The sequence below is a fragment of the Macrotis lagotis genome, chromosome 5 (genome assembly GCF_037893015.1).
Source record: "Macrotis lagotis isolate mMagLag1 chromosome 5, bilby.v1.9.chrom.fasta, whole genome shotgun sequence".
Taxonomy (NCBI): domain Eukaryota; kingdom Metazoa; phylum Chordata; class Mammalia; order Peramelemorphia; family Peramelidae; genus Macrotis; species Macrotis lagotis.
Genome location: NC_133662.1, coordinates 201,054,972 through 201,074,462, shown reverse-complemented (window position 1 = coordinate 201,074,462; position 19,491 = coordinate 201,054,972). Strand labels below are relative to the sequence as shown.

General features: G+C 38.7%; 1 protein-coding gene and 1 pseudogene across 1 annotated transcript in view; one reads left to right on the top strand and one right to left on the bottom strand.

Annotated features, from left to right (window-relative positions):
• Positions 1-468: 468 nt before the first annotated feature.
• DBT (dihydrolipoamide branched chain transacylase E2) overlaps positions 469-19,491 on the top strand; it is a 76,645-nt gene continuing 57,622 nt past the window's right edge. The window contains exon 1 of the mRNA XM_074188264.1: positions 469-570. Coding sequence (XP_074044365.1) covers positions 520-570 — 51 coding nt within the window. The 5' untranslated portion in view covers positions 469-519. The remainder of the gene's footprint in view (positions 571-19,491) is intronic.
• LOC141488297 (enhancer of rudimentary homolog pseudogene) overlaps positions 10,906-19,491 on the bottom strand; it is a 74,376-nt pseudogene continuing 65,790 nt past the window's right edge.

Sequence of the window (19,491 nt, the reverse complement as noted above, 5' to 3'; positions counted from 1 at the left end):
CACACAGTCTCTGTCTGTCTGTCTCTCTCTCTCACACATACACTTTCTCTCTCCTGTGTCTCTGTCACACACACACACACACAGTCTCTGTCTGTCTGTCTCTCCCTCACACACATACACTTTCTCTCTCCTGTGTCTCTGTCACACACACGCACACACACACACACACACACAGTCTCTGTCTCTCTCTCACACACATACACTTTCTCTCTCCTGTGTCTGTCACACACACGCGCGCACACACGCGCACACACGCGCACACACGCGCGCACACACGCACACACACGAGGAGTGCGGGCTGAGCCGTGACCGTGACCGGGTCTGCCCGTCCTGTGACAGGCCCCTCTCCCGCATGTCCTCGCCCCGTGTTTACGCCAGACCCCGCCCTCGCCTTCCTATTGGCCGGCTCAGGGGAGGCTGGCGCTCGCCCTCCTGATTGGCCGTCCGGGGGGAGGCTCGCTCCCTCGCCCCCTCCTCAGGTGGCGCCCGGAGGCGGCCCCGGCGTGTTTCCGGACTAAGATGGCGGCGGCGAGGGTCCTGCGGAGCTGGAGCCGCAGCGCTCGGCACCTGGTAAGCCGGCCCCGGGCGTGGGGCTGTCCTCTCGCGAGCCCGGCGGGCGGGGTGGGGACGGGGGCGTCGCTGCGGTCTCGGGGTGGCAGAGCCCCCCCCCCCGGAGCAGGGCCGGGGCACCGGGCGCATCCCCTGCCCGGCCCCGGCGGCCTGCGCGGCGCCCGCGCGCCGAGGTGCCCCCGAGCCGGGGTGCCCCCGCGCCGTGGTGTCCCCGCCCCGGGGTGCCCCCGCGCCGTGGTGCCCCCGCCCCGGGGTGCCCCCGCGCCGTGGTGCCCCCGCCCCGGGGTGCCCCCGCGCCGTGGTGCCCCCGCCCCGGGGTGCCCCCGCGCCGAGGTGCCCCCGCCCCGGGGTGCCCCCGCGCCGTGGTGCCCCCGCCCCGAGGTGCCCCCGCCCCGGGGTGCCCCCGCCCCGAGGTGCCCGAGCCGGGAGGACGCGCCCGGAGTGAGCCCCGACAGCCGCCCTCCGGGCCCGGGGCTTCCACCGAGAACTTGAGGGAAGCTTAGACGCTCGGATTTCAGTAGGCCGACTGTATGTGTAATCATGCGTGTGATTGCGTGTGTGGATGTAAAACGTGTAATTGTGATTTGTGACCCAGAGACATTCAGCTGAGGACCCAGCGGCATCCGCCCTCCAGTCGGATAAGAGCCTGGGTGCCCCTTGCTCGTCCGAAGTTCCTTCTAGCAAATCTAGGCCAGCCCTATTCCTAGTCCATAGATGTGATCTTTTTTTTTTACAAGGCAATGGGGTTAAGTGATTTGTCCAAGACCACACATCCAGGTAATTATTAAGTATCTGAGCTCAGATTTGAACTCACGTCCTCCTGACTCCAGAGCTGGTGCTCTATCCACTGCTCCACCTGGCCGCCCCGATGTTATCTCTCCTTATAAATTGTGAGAGCAGTCATCTCAGCTGTCTAGATCTCGGTTGCTTCCTTCATAAAATGAGAGTTTTGTCTAGATAAGGGTTCTTCACCTTTTTTGTGTGTCTTGGAACTTTTGCAGAATAATGTGTGTGTAAATGTGTGTATAAAATAATATACCAAGAGTTACAAAGGAAACCAATCATTATAAAAATACCGATAGTTTAAAAACAAGTTCTCAGATGAAAATTTCCTAGGCCTAAAGAGGAAAAATGATCTGTGTTGGAAGGGATGTGGAGTAACTGGGACATTGATATATTGTTGGTGGAGTTGTGAACTCAGCCAACCTTTCTGAAGAGAAATTTGGAATTATACCCAAAGGGCAATAAAACTTACCTTTGAAACCAGCAATACCACTACTAGGTCTATATCCCAAAGAGATCAGACCAAAAAAAAGGATCAAAAAACTCAAATGGACAAAAAGTATTTATAGGAGCACCTTTCCCTAGTAGTAAAGAATTGGAAATTGAGGGAATGACTGAACAAATTGTGGTATATGAATGTGATGGAACAATATTGTTCCATAAGAAATCACGAGGATCAAGACTTCTACCCTGAAAAGATTTTCAGAAACTGATGCTAAGTGAAGTGAGCAGAACCAGAACATTTTACACACTAATGATCAACTGTGATGAACTTGTTCATTTAAGTAACACAATAATCAAAGACAGTTCTACAAGACTTGTGATGGAAAATACCATAACTATCCCAAGAAGGAGCTATGAGTTTAAAGGTAGACTAAAGCTTACTATCATCAATGTTTAAAAGTCGTTTTATTCTTTCTCTAATGGTCTCCCCCCCACACACATATACACATTTCAATTAGATTCTTCTTTCACAGCATGATTAATATAGATCTCTTTTTAGTATGGTTATAAATGTATGGCGCACGCATGTGTGTGTGTATGTATATATATATATATATATACATACATATATATATTATATTGCCTTCTGTTGGGGGAGGGGGGCAGAGTGAAAAAATGTAAAATTCAAAACCTTGCCAAAAAAATGATTGTTGAAAATTACCATTACATGTACTTGGAAAAATAAATAAAGTATTTTTAAAAAGCTTTAGACCTAGATAATATCTTAGATGATTTCCAAGCTATTTCAGCTTTAAACTTTGTGGAATGATTTGGGAAGTGTTCTCAGATTAAATCATTTCAGTTCTGACATCTACTGTCTCTGGAGCTCTGGGACCTCTCTGTGTAGGCAACTCTCAAAAACAGGAGCTTAAAAAAAAACTTTAGAAATGTAAAAAAAATTAATGATGTAGACCAAGTAATAAGACATAATATTAATAGGATTAGATAACATTTATATACCATTTACTATGTGCCAAACATGCTTTACAGTTATCATACCTTTTAACCTTATTATCTCACATTGTTTTATGATAATGTGATTTTTAAATTAAAATATGTATTGTACTGTTCTCTTTATTTTTTAAAGTTGATTTGGTTTCAATTTTGACATAGATTGTGTGAGATAAACTACTCTCATGGGAATCAAGAATCTGGAGTCTGAGTCAGAGATCAGGAAAGCTCTTTATTTCCTCATGAGGAAAGGATACATCCTGTAGCAAAATAGCATCAGCCACAGAATGTCAAAAATAAAAATATGCAGATCATTTTTATAGTAATAATAATCCTAACTCTAAATTCTGTTTTATCCTACCATTAGCTGATGAGACAAGCTCACAATCTTCTTACTAATACTATTCAACTGGGGCAAAGCATATTCAATCCTCATTATTCTAATTATTCATAACTAATCTCTATCCTATTAGAAAGTTAGTTTTCAGTTCCTTTTTTTACCATAATTATTCTATACCCTATTAAAAGTGATGTTCTACAAAACCTCATTATGCATTTCCTCTGACCAAATTTGTAGATATCACAAAAAACCAATTTAATTCTTCTTAAAATTACATCATTTCCAAGAATCATTGGAACCAAACAGTTTTTACTTATAAAACAGAAGTGTATTCATGAGAAGGCTGTACTGAAGGTCATTTTCACCACCTTTGCATAAGAATGTTTGCACGAGGAAACTTCACTAAAAGGCCCTCTCTCACATAGATGATAACTGTGTCTCTGGTGGGCTTAATAAATGTTTGATTTACCTTCCTATAATACCTGCTTCCCCTTCCTTTGTCTCCCTTGCAAGCATTACTATTTTTTTAAACTGCTATTTATCTCGAAGTCTTTAAGACTATGAGTTATAGAGATGGTGCTTATTTATATGCATTGGTAGAAGGTGTTTATTCATTCTGGAATTACTTATTCTAATGAATTTATAGCTTCCATTTCTATTTGTTTTTATCTCCTACTGTAGCATAACTCTTTGTTTTTTTTTTTTAGTTTTTTTGCAAGGGGTTAAGTGGCTTGCCCAAGGCTACACAGCTAGGTAATTATGAAGTGTCTGAGGCCGGATTTGAACCCAGGTGCTCCTGACTCCAGGGCTGGTGCTTTATCCACTGCGCCACCTAGCCGCCCCTGTAGCATAACTTTTTTTATTTTAGGTTTTTTTTGCAAGGCAAATGGGGTTAAGTGGCTTGCCCAAGGCCACACAGCTAGGTAATTATTAAGTGTCTGAGGCTGGATTTGAACTCAGGTACTCCTGACTCCAAGGCCAGTGTTCAATCCACTGCGCCACCTAGCCACCCCAGCATAACTCTTAAGTAAACTAGAATATAAACTATTTTTCCTGTTAATACATATCCTGAGAATTCATATTTAGTCATACCCAGACCGCTTTGGATTGTTCAAATTAACAAAAGAACAAAAATAGAATTGTCAAAGATATTAGAAATGCATGAGTAATCTCCAAATCAAAATTCCATCTATTTGAATCCTGCTAAGAAAAATTGCATATTTGACCATTGTGAGTTTGAGGAATTGGAGTTTTCATGTGGAGGCTTTTACCCTTAGCAGCATTTTGGTGAATGTTTTGTTTAATAAGGAAGCCTTACTCAAGCAGTTGGTGACTTTGGGTTTGGAAACTTATTCCCTAAATGTTTAGGATTATAGAAGAGACTTTAAAATTATGTAATCCAGTCACCTTTGGAGGAAATTGAGGCTCAAGTCACTGTTAGCAAATGGCAGAAGCAGAATTTGAAGAATGGAGGGAGGTTTTTTGACTTCCTGCAGTTTCTACTATACTAGCATACCTGTTGAGGGATTTTAATGACTTCCTCAAATGTAAAAGATGGGGTTTTTTTTGCTTTATTTTTGTTTTTGCAAGGGGGGGCTTAAGTGACTTGCCCAAGGTCACACAGCTAGGTGATTATTAAGTGTCTGAGGGCAGATTTGAACTCAGGTCCTCTTGACTCCAAGGTTGGTACTCTATCCACTGCACCACCTAGCTACCCCGGTTTTTGGAGTAATATGCATATTTGAAGCTTAGCACAAATTTCTCTGCCTTTGATAGATCTTTTTAATTGACATAGTTATTTTTGTCCCACATCCCATTCACTTTGTGTCCATTTTGTATGTATCCAGTCTCTATTTCTGAACATGTCTTATTCCCCAGAAGAATGCCAGCTTCCTGAAGACAAAAAAAATATTTTACTTGTTTATACCCCTTGTGGGTAGCTTATGGGGTTTACATTTGTTCTTATTTTTCCATTTTTAACATTGATTCTATACCATGTTTTATCAAGCATATTGAGAAGACAAGGCTAAGCTGCTATCTATAGAGTGCTAATAAATTGGCAAAATGCTTTAACATACTTGTATCATTTGAACCCCACAATAACTATATGAGTTAGGTGCTATCATTTTATTTGTTTGTTTGTTTTTAGGTTTTTTCTAAGGCAAATGGGGTTAAGTGGTTTGCCCAAGGCCATACAGCTAGGTAATTATTAAGTGACTGAGGCTGGATTTGAACTCAGGTACTCCTGACTCCAGGGATTTGGATTTGGATTCAGTCTTCCTGATCCCACTTTGATCCCACTTTTTTATGTTACCTGTTACAAATTTAATGTATGGCTATTGAACAGGGTTCTGTCCTCTTTTTTCTGTACTATTTCACTTGGTGATTTCATCAATTCCCATAAAATTAATTACCATTTTATGCTTCTGATTCTCAAAGCTACTTATCTAGCCCTAACCTTTCTTGTTAACCATCAGACTAACATTTCCAACTGCCTGTTGAATATCTCCCAAGAATAAAGAGAAAAACTATAGCATTTAAGAATTTCTTAATTCATGTTTTCTTATTTAGCCTTATTTTGGATACTCTTCCAAAAAAATAAAGGGAAATTTTCAATTCATTATCTGCTATTTTCCAGGCAAAAATGTTGACTTGTTTGATTCTGTTATGAGGTAAATAATAATGAAGAAGAATAAGTATGAGAGACAGACAATCTGTGAGATTTGGAAAGTTGTCTTTACTATTTAAAATTTTAGTTTTTAGCCCTTTTGCACCATATTTTTGTGTATTGTGAACAGTCAAATTTATAGAATAGGATTTCTCATTCCAAATTTGAAGATTAGAATTGAACAAATGGAAAATAACAAATTTATGAGAACTCAAGAAAGAGTAAAACAAAAGAATGAAAAAATAGAATGCAATGTGAATGAAATAGCTCACTGGAAAAACAAATGACCTGGAAAATAAATCCAGTAAAGGTAATTTAAAAATTATTGGACTCCCTGAAAGCCATGATCAAAAAAAAGGAACCTAGATATTATCTTTCAAGAAATTGTCAAGAAAAATTGCTCTGATATTCTAGAACCAGAGGTAAAATAGAAATTGAAAGAATCCACCGGTCACTTCCTGAAAGTCATCCCAAAATGAAAACTGCTAGGAATATTATAGCCAAAATCCAAAGCTCCCAGGTCAAGGAGAAACTATTTCTAGCAACCAGGAAGAAATAATTTAAGTATCATAGAGCCATCAGGGATAATATAAGACTTAACAACATCTACATTGAAGGATCAGGGAATTTGGAATAGGATATTCTGGAGGCAAAGGAGCTAGGATTACAACCAAGAATCACCATTATCTTTCAGGGAAAAAAATGTATATTGATTGAAATAAGTGAATTTTTAGCATTCTTGATGAAAAGACCAGAGCTGAATAGAAAATTTGACTTTCAACTATAGGACACAAGAGATACATAAAAAGATAAACAGGGACACCATAAGGGACTCAATAAAATTAAACTGTTGACATTCTTACATATGAAAGAATGTAACTCATAACAACTTTCTCATTCTTAGGGCAATTAGAAGGAGTATAATATATATATAGACAGGGACATAGGTATGAGTTAAATATGAAAAAATGATAAGTAAAAAATTAAAATTAAGGAGTGAGAGAGAAATATGCTGGGAGAAAGGGAAAGGGAGAGGTAGAATGGTTAAATTATCTCACTTAAAAGAAGCAAGAAATAGCTTTTTTTTTTTTAGCAAAAGGGATGGAGGCCATGAAGGGGGAGGGGAGCGAGTGAATCTTACTCTTCATCAGAATTGGCTCAAAACAGCATAGAAATATATCCTACCCTTTAGGAGAGTAGAAGGAGAGAGAGATAAGAGAAGAAGAAGTGATAGAAGGCAGGGGCAGATTGTGGGGAGAGTAGTGAGAAGCAAAACACTTGAGGAGGGGCAGGGTGAAAGGAGAGAGAGAGAAAAAAATAAATGGGAAAAATAGAATGGAGCAAAATATCATTAAGCAATAGTAGTAACTACCCAAAAGATTTTGAAGTAGGTTTCTCTGATAAAGGCCTCATTTCTCAAACATATAGAGAACTGAGTCATATTTATAAAAATAAGAACCATGCCCCAATAGATAAATGATGAAAAGATCTGAAGTTTTCAGATGAGATAATTAAAGCTGTAATAATTAAAATAGGAAAAAAATGCTGTAACTCGCTATTGATTGGAGAAATGCAAATTAAAACAGTTCTGAGGTAATACTTCATATCTATTAGATTGACTAATAGGACAGAAAAGGAAAATGACAAATGTTGGAGGGGATGTGGGAAAAATGAAACAGGCAGTATTAGTAGAGTTGTGAACTGATTCAGCCATTATTTAGAGCAATTTGGGTATGAAATCGTGCATATCCTTTGGCCTAGTAATGCCATTACTAGGTCTGTATCCCAAAAGAGAGAAAAAAACAAAATGAAAAGGACCTGTTGGCCCAAAAATATTTATATAATAGCTCTTTCCTTGTGGTAGGGAGTTGGAAATTGAGGGTGTATGCCCACCAATTGAGGAATGGCTAAACAAATTGTCACATGTGATAGTGATGGAATACTAATATGCTGTGGGAAATGTTGAGCATGGATGATCTTAGACTTGTATCATAACAGCAAATATTGTAAGATGATCAGCTGTGAATGACAGTTTTCAGCAATACAATGATCAAGACAGCTCTTTTTTTAATTTTTAAAGATTTTATTTGAGTTATTGAGTTTTATAATTTTTCTCCCACTCTTACTTCCCTCCCCCGCACAGAAACCAAATCTGTCAGTCTTTATTTTGTTTCCGTGTCGTACATTGATCCAAATTGAGTGATGAGAGAGAAATCACATCCTTTTTTTCCCCCAGTTTTCAAGTTCAACATGTTTATTTTAGTTTGGTAATATTTATTTGTTCAAAGGGAGGGTTCTTATTTGACAAGGAAGTTACTGGGTAGTGTTAAATGTAAAGTAAAGAAAAACAAAAAAGTTTCAGAGGCAAACAATGTTGAAGGGATATTAATGGGATAATTTTGTTACTAGTATTATTGTGCAGGGCCAGAGGTTCCTGGATGGCCCAGGGGATTCCTCAATGGAGTCCCATACAGACTTCCCACACAAGCAAGAGCAGTTCATTTTCCAGATTAGGCAGAGTGGAATAGCAGGATGGATCTGGGGGACAGCTGTGTGTGTGTGTGTGGGGGGGGGGGGGTGAATCAAACTGCAAAAGCATTGAATTGAAGGAGCTGAAAGCCAGAAAGAAGATATGTGGATTCAGAAAAGAAGATTCAGGAGGAAGATGTAGGTTTGCATATCTGGAGATACCCTAGGGAAGTATCCATGGCGGCAAAGGAAGTGTTTGGGCTAGAGGATAGCATATAGGATGCTATAGGGGAAAGTGTAATGGCTTTGGTCCATGATTCAAATACTGCCAATTCCTTAACTTAATTTCTCTAGGCCTCAATTTTCTTATCTGTAAAATGAAAAACTGGAATAGATGGTCTCTTAATATGCCTTTTTAACTCTATAATCTATAAGAACTCCTAAATAAAATGCATGTATTTTTCAATAAAAAACATTGAAATAAAATTCAAAAACTATCAGTCACTCTTGGATCACACTGAATACAGTTCAATAATTATTTTAATAGTGTGCACAAATGAAGTCAAATGAACTGGTGTGTCAAATGTGGAAAGGACTTGCCACCTTATTGACCAATAACATGAATACTGCTTGCTGCATTTAAATAGTGGAAATGGTATAATCTGTATGAATATTAAAAATATAATGTACATTAAATTACTCAATGCCATTTGAGTAATTACAACAAAACAGTTTTCTAAAAAACTACAACTTAAACCCTGAAACCTCAAGAATAGTTATGGTTAACTATAAAAATTCAGTGAAAAAAAAATTTATGTAACAACATGATTTAGCATGCATATGGAGTTAGGTAATTTTGGTTAAAAAAAATTAGATACTGCTATATAAACAAGTGGTATCAATGCCTGGAGGGCCACATCCTGCTAGTTTTTTAATATAACATTATCTAAGTTTCATCTATTTTTATTTTATATTTGTTAAATATTTCCTAACTACATCTTAAAATGGCTTAGGTGACAGTAGGGGAGTGTTGTGGGTTATGTATTTGATCCCTTTGCCTTCAAGAAATTAGCCTTTAATCTATATTGAATCAAATTATCTAAACCTGAGCTCTCAAGTTGGTTTTAAAAAAAAAAAAAGTTGAAAATAACAAGGCTATTCTATCGGTAAAACTAGAGGGAAAAGATATAATCTGACTTATTCAAATAAAAATTTATTTTTTAAACAAGTTTATTTTTAATTGACCATGGCAAAACATCAAGCAGGAATATGAATTTATTAGGCAATAAAGGTACCAAAAACTCCTTAGGCCAGAACCAGATTAAAATGTAATTGGGAAAAAAAATACAACACAGATAATGTTTGTGATTTTCTAGGTCAATTATGTATCTTGCAGGAATCTGGTTCTATTTGAGTTTGATACCATTGCTCTAGCACATTGAATTCCAGAACATTAGCACTATTAAGCACTCATACATTTTGGTTCTTTGCTCAATTGATGAAGAAAAACGACAAGGCTTGGATCTATGTGAATTAGTCTAGACCTCCTGCACATAGTGATTTACTCTTAAATCATTTACCTAATATGTTGGTAAACCAAGGGTCAACTCTATTAATAATGCTTTAACATTTTAAAATATTAGCTAACATATAATACTATGTACCAGGCATTGCAATGGCACTTTACCAATTATCTAACACAGTAAAACTTTAAAATATAAAAACTATTTTTAGCTGGCTCATCAGCATATAGTTTGTTGATCCTGACCTACCACAAAGATATTCAATAAGCTGCCTATCTTGTGGTGACCCTGACACTTGACCAGGATTAAGGTCAAAAGAATGTAGTGAATTTAGAGAAAGTTCCCCTAAGTTTCTAATGTCTGAAAAGAGAACTAGGAAAATGTGGACATTAAGAGAGTGGTAAATTGAAAGTATAGACATTCCCCAGGTTGTCTAAGAAAATGATAAATTTATCACTTATTTTTTAATTGCTAGTTGGCTCTTCTCTCATTTTCTACATACTCTCATTTCTTAGATACTATATATTTTCTATATACTGCTGAAATGTTTAAAGTTCTAAGTTGAGTAGCCAGGACATTCATTCATAGCAAAAATACTTGAACAAAAAATGTGAACTGGATGTCATTGTATAAAGACTACGTCACTAGGAATCAAGAGATTCAGAGTAGTAGGTGTAAACCTACAAGCTATAAAATAGTTGAGACTTACTATATCAGAAAAATAAGATAAAAGCTTCTTGTATGATATAACAACAAGATGTATACAGCTCAGTCAATGTGCCATTTTTATTCACTACTGTAGCTAGTAAAAGTATTTTTTTTAAAAAAAAATACTCAAAGAAAGCTTAACTAAAGAGCATTTATTGTATTCTCTATTAAGCATTTGACTTTTGAGGACAAAACTAAATTTTGGAAAACCCTCACACAGAAGGTTAAACTATGAAGCAGATATGAACAGCTGGAAGAACTGTAACCAAGTGCTAACTGACCGAAGAGAAATTTTCAGCTACTTTTTAGTAAAAAAAAAAAAAAAAAGAAAGAAATTAAGGAAGGATAAGGGCTTCAGATTGAACAAGACAAAAAATCTCCTAAGACATTCGACCTTGGCTAGATTGTAACAAAATGGAAACAGGACTTCTGTAATACAAAGCTCCCCCTACGGCACACTGTACACACCTGTTTTCCAAGCCCTCCCCCCATCCCCTTGTTGGGCCTGCCGACAGAGAAGCACATAAATCTCTTTAATCCAATCTTTGTTGTAGGGCTGGTATGTCTGAGTGTCCGCTTGATACACAAGGCAGCTAAGATCTGCCAGATCATCAATGAAATCAAACAACTGACTGATGTCATATGTGATGGAGGGACTGTTGGGATTCATTCTCTTCAGATGCTCTTCATACATTTTACAAACTCCTTTCATACATTCATTCACTGATTCATAATCAGCTTAAGTTCGGCCTTCTGGCCTCTTGGTAGGCTGTACCAACAAAATGGTGTGAGACTTCATTTCCAAATGTAAATTGCTCCCTCCGTTACTCAACAAGTCATCCCTTGTAACATCGTGCCGCGCTCCACCGCTGCCGCCACCACAGCCGCTGCACACAAGCTGACGAGAAATCCCATCCTTAAGGAAGAAACAAAAAGTATAAGAGATAACAAGATCAGACAATAAGATATCTGTTTTTTTTCTAAATTAAAGGGAATAAATAGTCCTTGAAATTTGTTCAAACTTCATGGCTCTTTATCTGGATACACATGGTATTCTCCATTGCACAGTCGAAAATTGTCCCTGGTTGTTGCAAGGTTGAACATCACCCCCATGTTGCTGGATAGGGTATACAGTGTTTTTCAAAAGACAGCTCTAAAGGACTTATGATGAAAAATGCTAATATCCCCAGAGAAAGAATTGATGGTATCTTTTTTTGTTATTGTTGTTTTTTGTTTTTGTTTTTTTTTTGTCAGGCAATAGGCTTAAGTGACTTGCCCAAGGCCACACAGCTAGGTAATTATTAAGTGTCTGAGGCCAAATTTGAACTCAGGTCCTCCTGACTCCAGGACTGGTGCTCTATCCACTGGGCCACCTAGCTGCCCTGAACTGATGGTATCTTAATACATTTCCAAGCATATTTTTTTCCTTTATTTTTCCTGAGGTTTGTTTTTTAAATCTATGTTTTCTTTGACAACATGACAGTTGAAGAAGTGCTTTGCTTGGTTACATATTTATATCCTATATTGAATGTTAGCCTTCTTGAAGGTGGAGATGGGGTGGGGAGGGAGGAAGGGAGAGAATTTGGAACTCAGAGTTTTTAAAATGAATGTTAAACATTGTTTCACATGTAACTGGGGAAAGATAAAATGCTAAATAAAATTAAGCATAACATTTTTGGCCTTTGAAATGACTGTTAACTGTTCTGTAATTTGAGCATTACCCTTTTTAGACTTGGAACATAAAATGTCTTTTCCAGTCTAGAGGCCACCATTGAGTTTTCCAAATTTGTTTAACATACTGAGTGCAACACTTTAATAGAATCATCTTTTGGTTAAATGACTAGCTGTAATTCCATCACCTCCACCTATCCTTATTGCTAGCAGTATTCCCTAAGACCCACTTGGCTTTATTCACAAGGATATTTGCTTTAGATCAGTAACCATTCCATTGGGGTTAGTGGTTCTTAATAAGATCTTTCTTGTATAGTTATTTTGTGTATTCTTGCTATCTCTTAATATTTTCTGCTTGTTAATTTCCTACTAATTTTTGTCTTTTATGTACCCATTTTTGCATGAAATATTCTCTTTATATCTCTAATTTTCTTTAAACTGGATCTCTTGTCTTTCCATACCATTATTTTCTTTCTTTTTTTAATGTAAGGCAATGGGTTAAGTGGCTTGCCCAAGCTAGGTAATTATTAAGTGTCTGAGACTAGATTTGAACTCAGGTCCTCCTGACTCCAGGGCTTATGCTCTATCCACTGTGCCACCTAGCTGCCTCCCATACCATCATTTTCTATTTCTTTGCATTTCTTATTTAAGAAAACCTTATTTTTCCTTGCTGTTCTCTGGAATTCTGCATTCAGTTGAGTATATCTTTCCTTTTCTTCTTTATCTTTCACTGTCTTTCTTCAGCTATTTGTAAAACCTGATCAGGCAGCCATTTTGCTTTTTCTTTGAAATATTTTTTGTTGCTACCTCCTGTACAGCAAACCTCTGACCATAGTTCTTAGGCACTCTGCCAGAGAGAAGTCCTTAAATTTATCCATCACCTCTACTTCATGTTCATAAAGGATAAAATATATAGCATATACCTATATGGTCCAATGATTTTCCCTACTTTTTCAATTTACATCTGAATTTTGCATTAAGAAGCTTATGGGGGTGGCTAGGTAGCGTAGTGGATAAAGCACCGGCCTTGGAGTCAGGAGTACCTGGGTTCAAATTGGGTTTCAGACACTTAATAATTACCTAGCTGTGTGGCCTTGGGCAAGCCACTTAACCCCATTTGCCTTGCAAAAAAACCTAAAAAACAAAACAAAACAAAAAGAAAAGAACCACATTCCTCTCTAGGTCTTGTTTTAATTGACTGTATAGAGCTTCACCTTTGGCTGCAAAGTATATAATTATTCTTTTTTCTATATTGGCCATTTGGTGATAGTCATTTGTATATTTGACTTTTTGAATTGTTGAAAAAAGAGTGTCATGACCAGTGAGTCATTTGGACAAAACTCTATTAGTTTTTTATTTGATACATTTTGTATTTCAAGGCCAGACTTCTCTGTTATTCCAGTTATCTTTTGATTTCCTTCATTTGTCTTCCAGACCTCTATGATGAATATGACCTCTTTTTGTGTTTATTTTGTGTGTTTATTTCTGGATGATGTTATGTAGTTGTTTCTTGTTCTTGGCTATCAAAGAAGATAAAAAAAGATATCACTATGTTTGAGACAAATTACAGTGTGTTTGACTGTGGCTGATCAGGCAAATATACACTTGGAATGCTCTACTGTGAACATGTGAACACCTGGGGTGTTTACTCTAAACTTATGCATGTCACCTTTCCTTTGAGTTGCTTCAGTTCTGTCTTTCTCATAGAGCACAGCACCCTTTCTGATGAGAGCATGCCATGCTGGGTTGTCCTGTGCCCATGTTTCCCATGCTGTATAATCAGTTCTGCAGTTCTTAAAAGAGACCTTCAGGTTGTCCCATATCACTTCTTCCGACCCCTTGTGAGCACCTGCCCTGTATGAGTTCTCCATAAAATAGTCTTTTGGGCAAGTATACTTCTGTCACTCTAACAACATACCCAGCCCTTCATGGTTGCACTCTGTAGTAATATTTGAATGCTTGGCAGGTCAGCTCAGGAAAGGATCTCAGTGTTTGGTATCTTCTCCTGCCAAGTAATCTTCAGAATCTTCCTAAGAAAATTTAAATGGAAGTCATTTAGTTTCCTGACATGGTGCTGGGAGACACAGACATAAGGCAGTGAGGTCAGCTCAATAGCTCTGTAGACCTTCAGTTTGGTAGTTAAATGCCTCTTCTCTCCCACACTTTCTATCTGTGCCTCTAAAATACTGAGCTAGCACTGGCAATGCATATGAAAACCTCACTGTCAATGTATACCTCCTTGGAAAGGACACTGCCAAGGTAAGCGAACTTGTCCATAGTATTCAAAATTTCTCAATTTACTGGTTCTACACATGAATGGTGTGCTGCTGGCTGTTGGAGCATCTATGGGTGGTTTTTTTTTTTGGTATTAATTGTTAGACCAAAATTGGCACAAATAGCAAAGAATTGATTCATATTTTGTTGCACTTCAGCTTTGCATTGAGGCACAGTCATCTGCAAACAGAACATCATGAACCAACACTCCCTCCATTTTGCTCTTGGCTTGTAGCCTTTTTAAGTTGAAGAATTTGCCATAAGTGCAGTAGTTGACCTTGAGACCATGCTTTTTAGTCCATGATGTTTTCAGTCATTTTATCAAACCCCTTCATGTGACTGAAAACATCATGGGCTAAAAAGCATGAGAGTAAGGATACAGCCTTGTTTCACTCCATTGGGAATTCTTGAGAGCACTGTCCTCTGTCCAGCAACTGGGCAAGCATGAAATGGATGTGCAATAGTGATGAACTTCTCCAGGCACCCAAATTTTGGCATAATTTCCCATAAACCCTCATGACTGATGATATCAAAGGCCTTGGTCAGATCTACGAACTTTGTATACGCAGACTTTTGTTCTGCTCCTGGCATTTTTCCTGGGGTTGTTGGGCAGCAAATAGCAGATCAACTGTTCTTCAACCCTTTCTGAAACCATGTTGACTTTCTCAGGGAAGTGACCATCTGCCAGGTGAAGTATCAACCTACTCAGAAGTACTTTGGCAAGAATCTTACCAGCAATGAGTAAAAGAGAAATACCCCTGTGATTGTCACAGGATATTCTATTCCCTTTACCTTTATAGAGATGGATAATGGAGGCATCCTTGAATACTTGTAGGATCAACTTCTTCATGCCATATAACCTGGATGATTTCGGGTTGTTTTTTTTTTGTTTTTTTAGTTTTTGCAAGGCAAATGGGGTTAAGTGGCTTGCCCAAGGCCACACAGCTAGGTAATTATTAAGTGTCTGAGACTGGTTTTGAACCCAGGTACTCCTGATTCCAGGGCTGGTGCCTAGCCACCCCAGTTTCAGTTAACTTTAAAGGAGCACTGGAACTCCTTGCCTTGTAGATCTCAGCTGGAATAGCAGGTGCATTTCCACTTGAAAGGAGCCTAATGGCCTAATGGCATTCAATGGCATTATTCAGTTGGAACTTCAACTAGGGACAGATTGAGGTAAACAGTCAGTGACTTTTGCATTGATTGGTGATGGTCTGTTAAGAACACTTTGGAAGTGTTCGGTCCATCTCTTTAGGATCATGTCCTTATTAATCACTGTGACTCCATCAGCACTGAGTGGTTGAGATGCATCATTGGTCTTTGTCTCATAAATAGCTTCCAGGGCATAATAAAGGCACTTTTGATTGTTACCATCTGCATAAACCTGAATTTTCATCTGCCTTAGAAATGGAGGAACTATCATCTGGTAAAACCCTTTTTTATTTATCAGCTTCTGTGTTTCCTTATCATTTTCACCAAACAAGTCTTGATGTTTGCAAGTGTTCTGCTCAGATGAGCAAATGCAGAGCTATACACAGATCTCTGAATGCTGCCCACTCTTTTTCTACTCCACTGTTGCCTACTGTGTATTGGCTCAGTTTTCCCTCCAAGTTAGTAACGAGCTATTCCTACTCAGACAGACACTAATCTCTTGACATTAATTATTCTTGTAGTCATTTTGCCATCACCCTCACATCTTGTCTGTCTTTTCTCCTTACAATCACATAGTCTATTAGATGCCAGTGTTTGCTGTGAGGGTGCATCCAAATGCTTATTGCATTTAGGTAAATGGAAAACATTGTTTATGATGAGGTCATGGGATATGCAAGTTTTCTGTAGTAAATGACCATTCTTATTACTGTTTCCTTCCATTCCTTCCAAGGACTCCCTGCCATATCTGATAATCTGAGCCTACTCTAGCATTAAAGTCACCCAGAATTATAAGCTTGTCCTCTTTTAGTACATTGATGATAAGGTTCTCTAGGTCTTCATAAAATTTTTCTTTGACTTCATCTGGTTCGTCATGGCAGGAGCATAGGCACTAATTTTCCTGCAAATGGCAATCTCATTGTCATGAATCTGTTGTTCACTCTTTTTGGTAGGCATTCACACTTGTTGATTAGATTGGTTTTGATTGCAAAACTTACCTCCACCTTCATAGCACTCCCCTTCACAGTGTGGTCTCTAGAAAAACATGTATCCACCTCTGACTGCAGTAAGCTGACCTTCATTTGCCTGTGGGCTGCAATTTGAGTGTGTTACCTGCTGAGTTTTCTTGCAACAAGAGCTTTTCATCTTTTAGATCTATTTGATCTTGTGTTGCCTATGAGTGTATGCACATTCCATGCTCCTGTGGTGATTGGAATCTTCTTTGAAGAAGTTTTTGTAGATTTTTTTTTGTATCTTGACCACAGGGTGGGATCCTTGCCTGCTGTGGCAACCAGGCCAGGGTTGGGTAAGCGGACAATTTTTAGGCACCTTTTCTAGCCCCATCATCACACCAGGAGGTGAGCAGTTCAATCCTTAAAAGAACTGCTCAATCACCCAGGAAGGTGCTGAATCCCACCGCTGCTTTCAGGGGGGAAATGACCCTATAACCTTGGCCACCTCTGGGCAGGATTGTAACCACAGGTCCCAATCTATCCAGACCTGCCACTTTGTCATTTACCTTTCACCACAGACCTTAGAAATAGGAATGATAAAGAGGTATGGGTGAAGTCTTCTGATTCATGCCTAAATTGGATTTAAATGAGACAGAGATGCACAAAGTTGTTAGCCTCACTCTCTTCCAAAGTCGTCATGATCCAGTGGCAAATCAGAGTCAAGACAACTGGTGCAGTGGATGACCCTGGCATCTTTGATGTCTAACCAAGCTCTTAAGTGATTCACAGCTCCTGCTTCAGCTGCCTTCATGGCTGATGGAATGAAATGTTCTCATCCTCTCATTCCACCAGTGAAAAATTTCTCATACTTGGGGTATACATCCCTGCCAAGTTACCAATGAGTTTGAGACTCCCTTGGGTTACTACTCTCAATCTGATTTAGCCAGCCTGCCAAAACAGATTATCAGTATATAGCAACTGTGTATGCTACAGCTAGCTTCTTGGAACCACGGGTATGAGTTAAGTGGCTCAAGTGGACAACAAAGATGGAAAGCAGCTTTCACACCAGAGGTACTAGTCTTCCTTAAACATACCCTACACTCCAGAAGACATTTCTGTCTTCATTGAATTGATCTCCTTTGGCCTCTTTAACATCAGTGGTTGGAGTAAAATTCAAATTACTGGGATGTTGAATGGTTTGCCTTATTTTCTTGTCTTTTTTTTTAGGTTTTTGCAAGGCAAATGGGGTTAAGTGGCTTGGCCAAGGCCACACAGCTAGGTAATTATTAAGTGTCTGAGACTGGATTTGAACCCAGGTACTCCTGACTCCAAAGCTGGTGCTTTATCCACTATGCCACCTAGCCGCCCCGGTTTGCCTTATTTTCAAACAGTTTGTCATTTTTAAGATTTTGAGATTGTACCCTCATTCTGTTTTTCTCACCCTTTTTTTGACCATGAAGGATACTCCATTTATTCTAAGGAATTCTTGCCCCCAGAAGCATATATAGTAATCAACTGAATTAAATCCACCCATTCTTAGTCATTTAACCCCAGAAGTTGATGTACTTGGAAAAAGTACATCACCTGTTTGACTACATCCAGCCTATCTTGTTTCATAGTTTTTATTTTACAGGTTCTTCCTATACAACATTGATTTTTACAGCATTAAATTTTCCTTTGATCACCAGAAACATTTTTCAGCTGAGTTTTTTTGTCCTTGGCCCTGTCACGTCTTTAGTACTGGAGCTACTTGTAGTGCATTGAACTCTTTTCTGACCTGAGGGACTCATTTTCCAGTGTCATCTCTTTTATCATTTCAATACTGTTTGGAGTTTTCTTTTTCTTTTTTTTAATTTCCTTTTATCTACATTTATTTTATTTTATTTTTTGTAATAAGTTTTAAAGGGGGGGGGTTAGCATTCTTTATCAAAAGTCCATCAGAAAAATTGCTTCAATTTTTTTCCTCACAAATGTTATTCCTAGCTGTATTTCCTTCTATTCTGTTCCCCCACCTCCATTTATTCTATTCTCTCTCTCCTTTCATCCTGTCCCTCCTCAAAAGTGTGTTGTATCTGATTACCCTCTTCCTCGATCTTTCATATCTTCTATCATCACCCCCTTTCCTCTCTTCTATGAACTCTACCTCCCTGCCCCATCCCTCCCTCTGTCCCCTTTTCTGCCATCCTTTTCCTCTCTTATTTTCCTCTACAGAAAGATAGATTTCTATACCTTATTGAGTGTGTGTCACTTCTTCTCTGAGCTACTTCCAATGAGAGTAAGGCTCATTCATTCCCTTCTTACATTTCCCCTCTTGTACTCTATTGTAAAAGCTTTTTCTTGCCTCTTTTATGTAGTTCTCCTTTCCCTATCTCCCAGTATATTTCTTTCTCACCCACAACTCCATCTTTTTAATATACTAGACCTTTAAATTCAACTCCCTCCTGTATATGCTCCTACCTGCTCTAATAAGTGAGACGATTCATATGAGTTATTAGTATCTTCTTCTCATGTAGGAATACATGCAGTTCAACATCATTATGTCTCTCATAATTTGTCCTTCCCATCCACCCTCTCTATGTTTCACTTAAGTCCTGTACTTGAAGATCAAACTTTCTGTTCAGCTGTGGTCATATCATCAGGAAAGTTTGAAAGTCCCTCATTTCATTGAATGTCCATCTTTCCCCCTAAAATGTATGTGCAGTTTTACTATGTAGTTGATTCTTGGTTGTAATCCAAGGTCTTTTCCCTTCCAGAATATCATATTCAATCCCTAGGAGCCCTTAATATGTAAGCTGCTAAATCTTGGGTTATCCTGACTGTAGTTCCACAGTATTTGAATTGTTTATTTTTGTCTGCTTGGTAATACATTCTCTTTGACTTGGGAGTTCTGAAATTTGGCTATACTATTACTGGAAGTTTTCATTTTGGGAT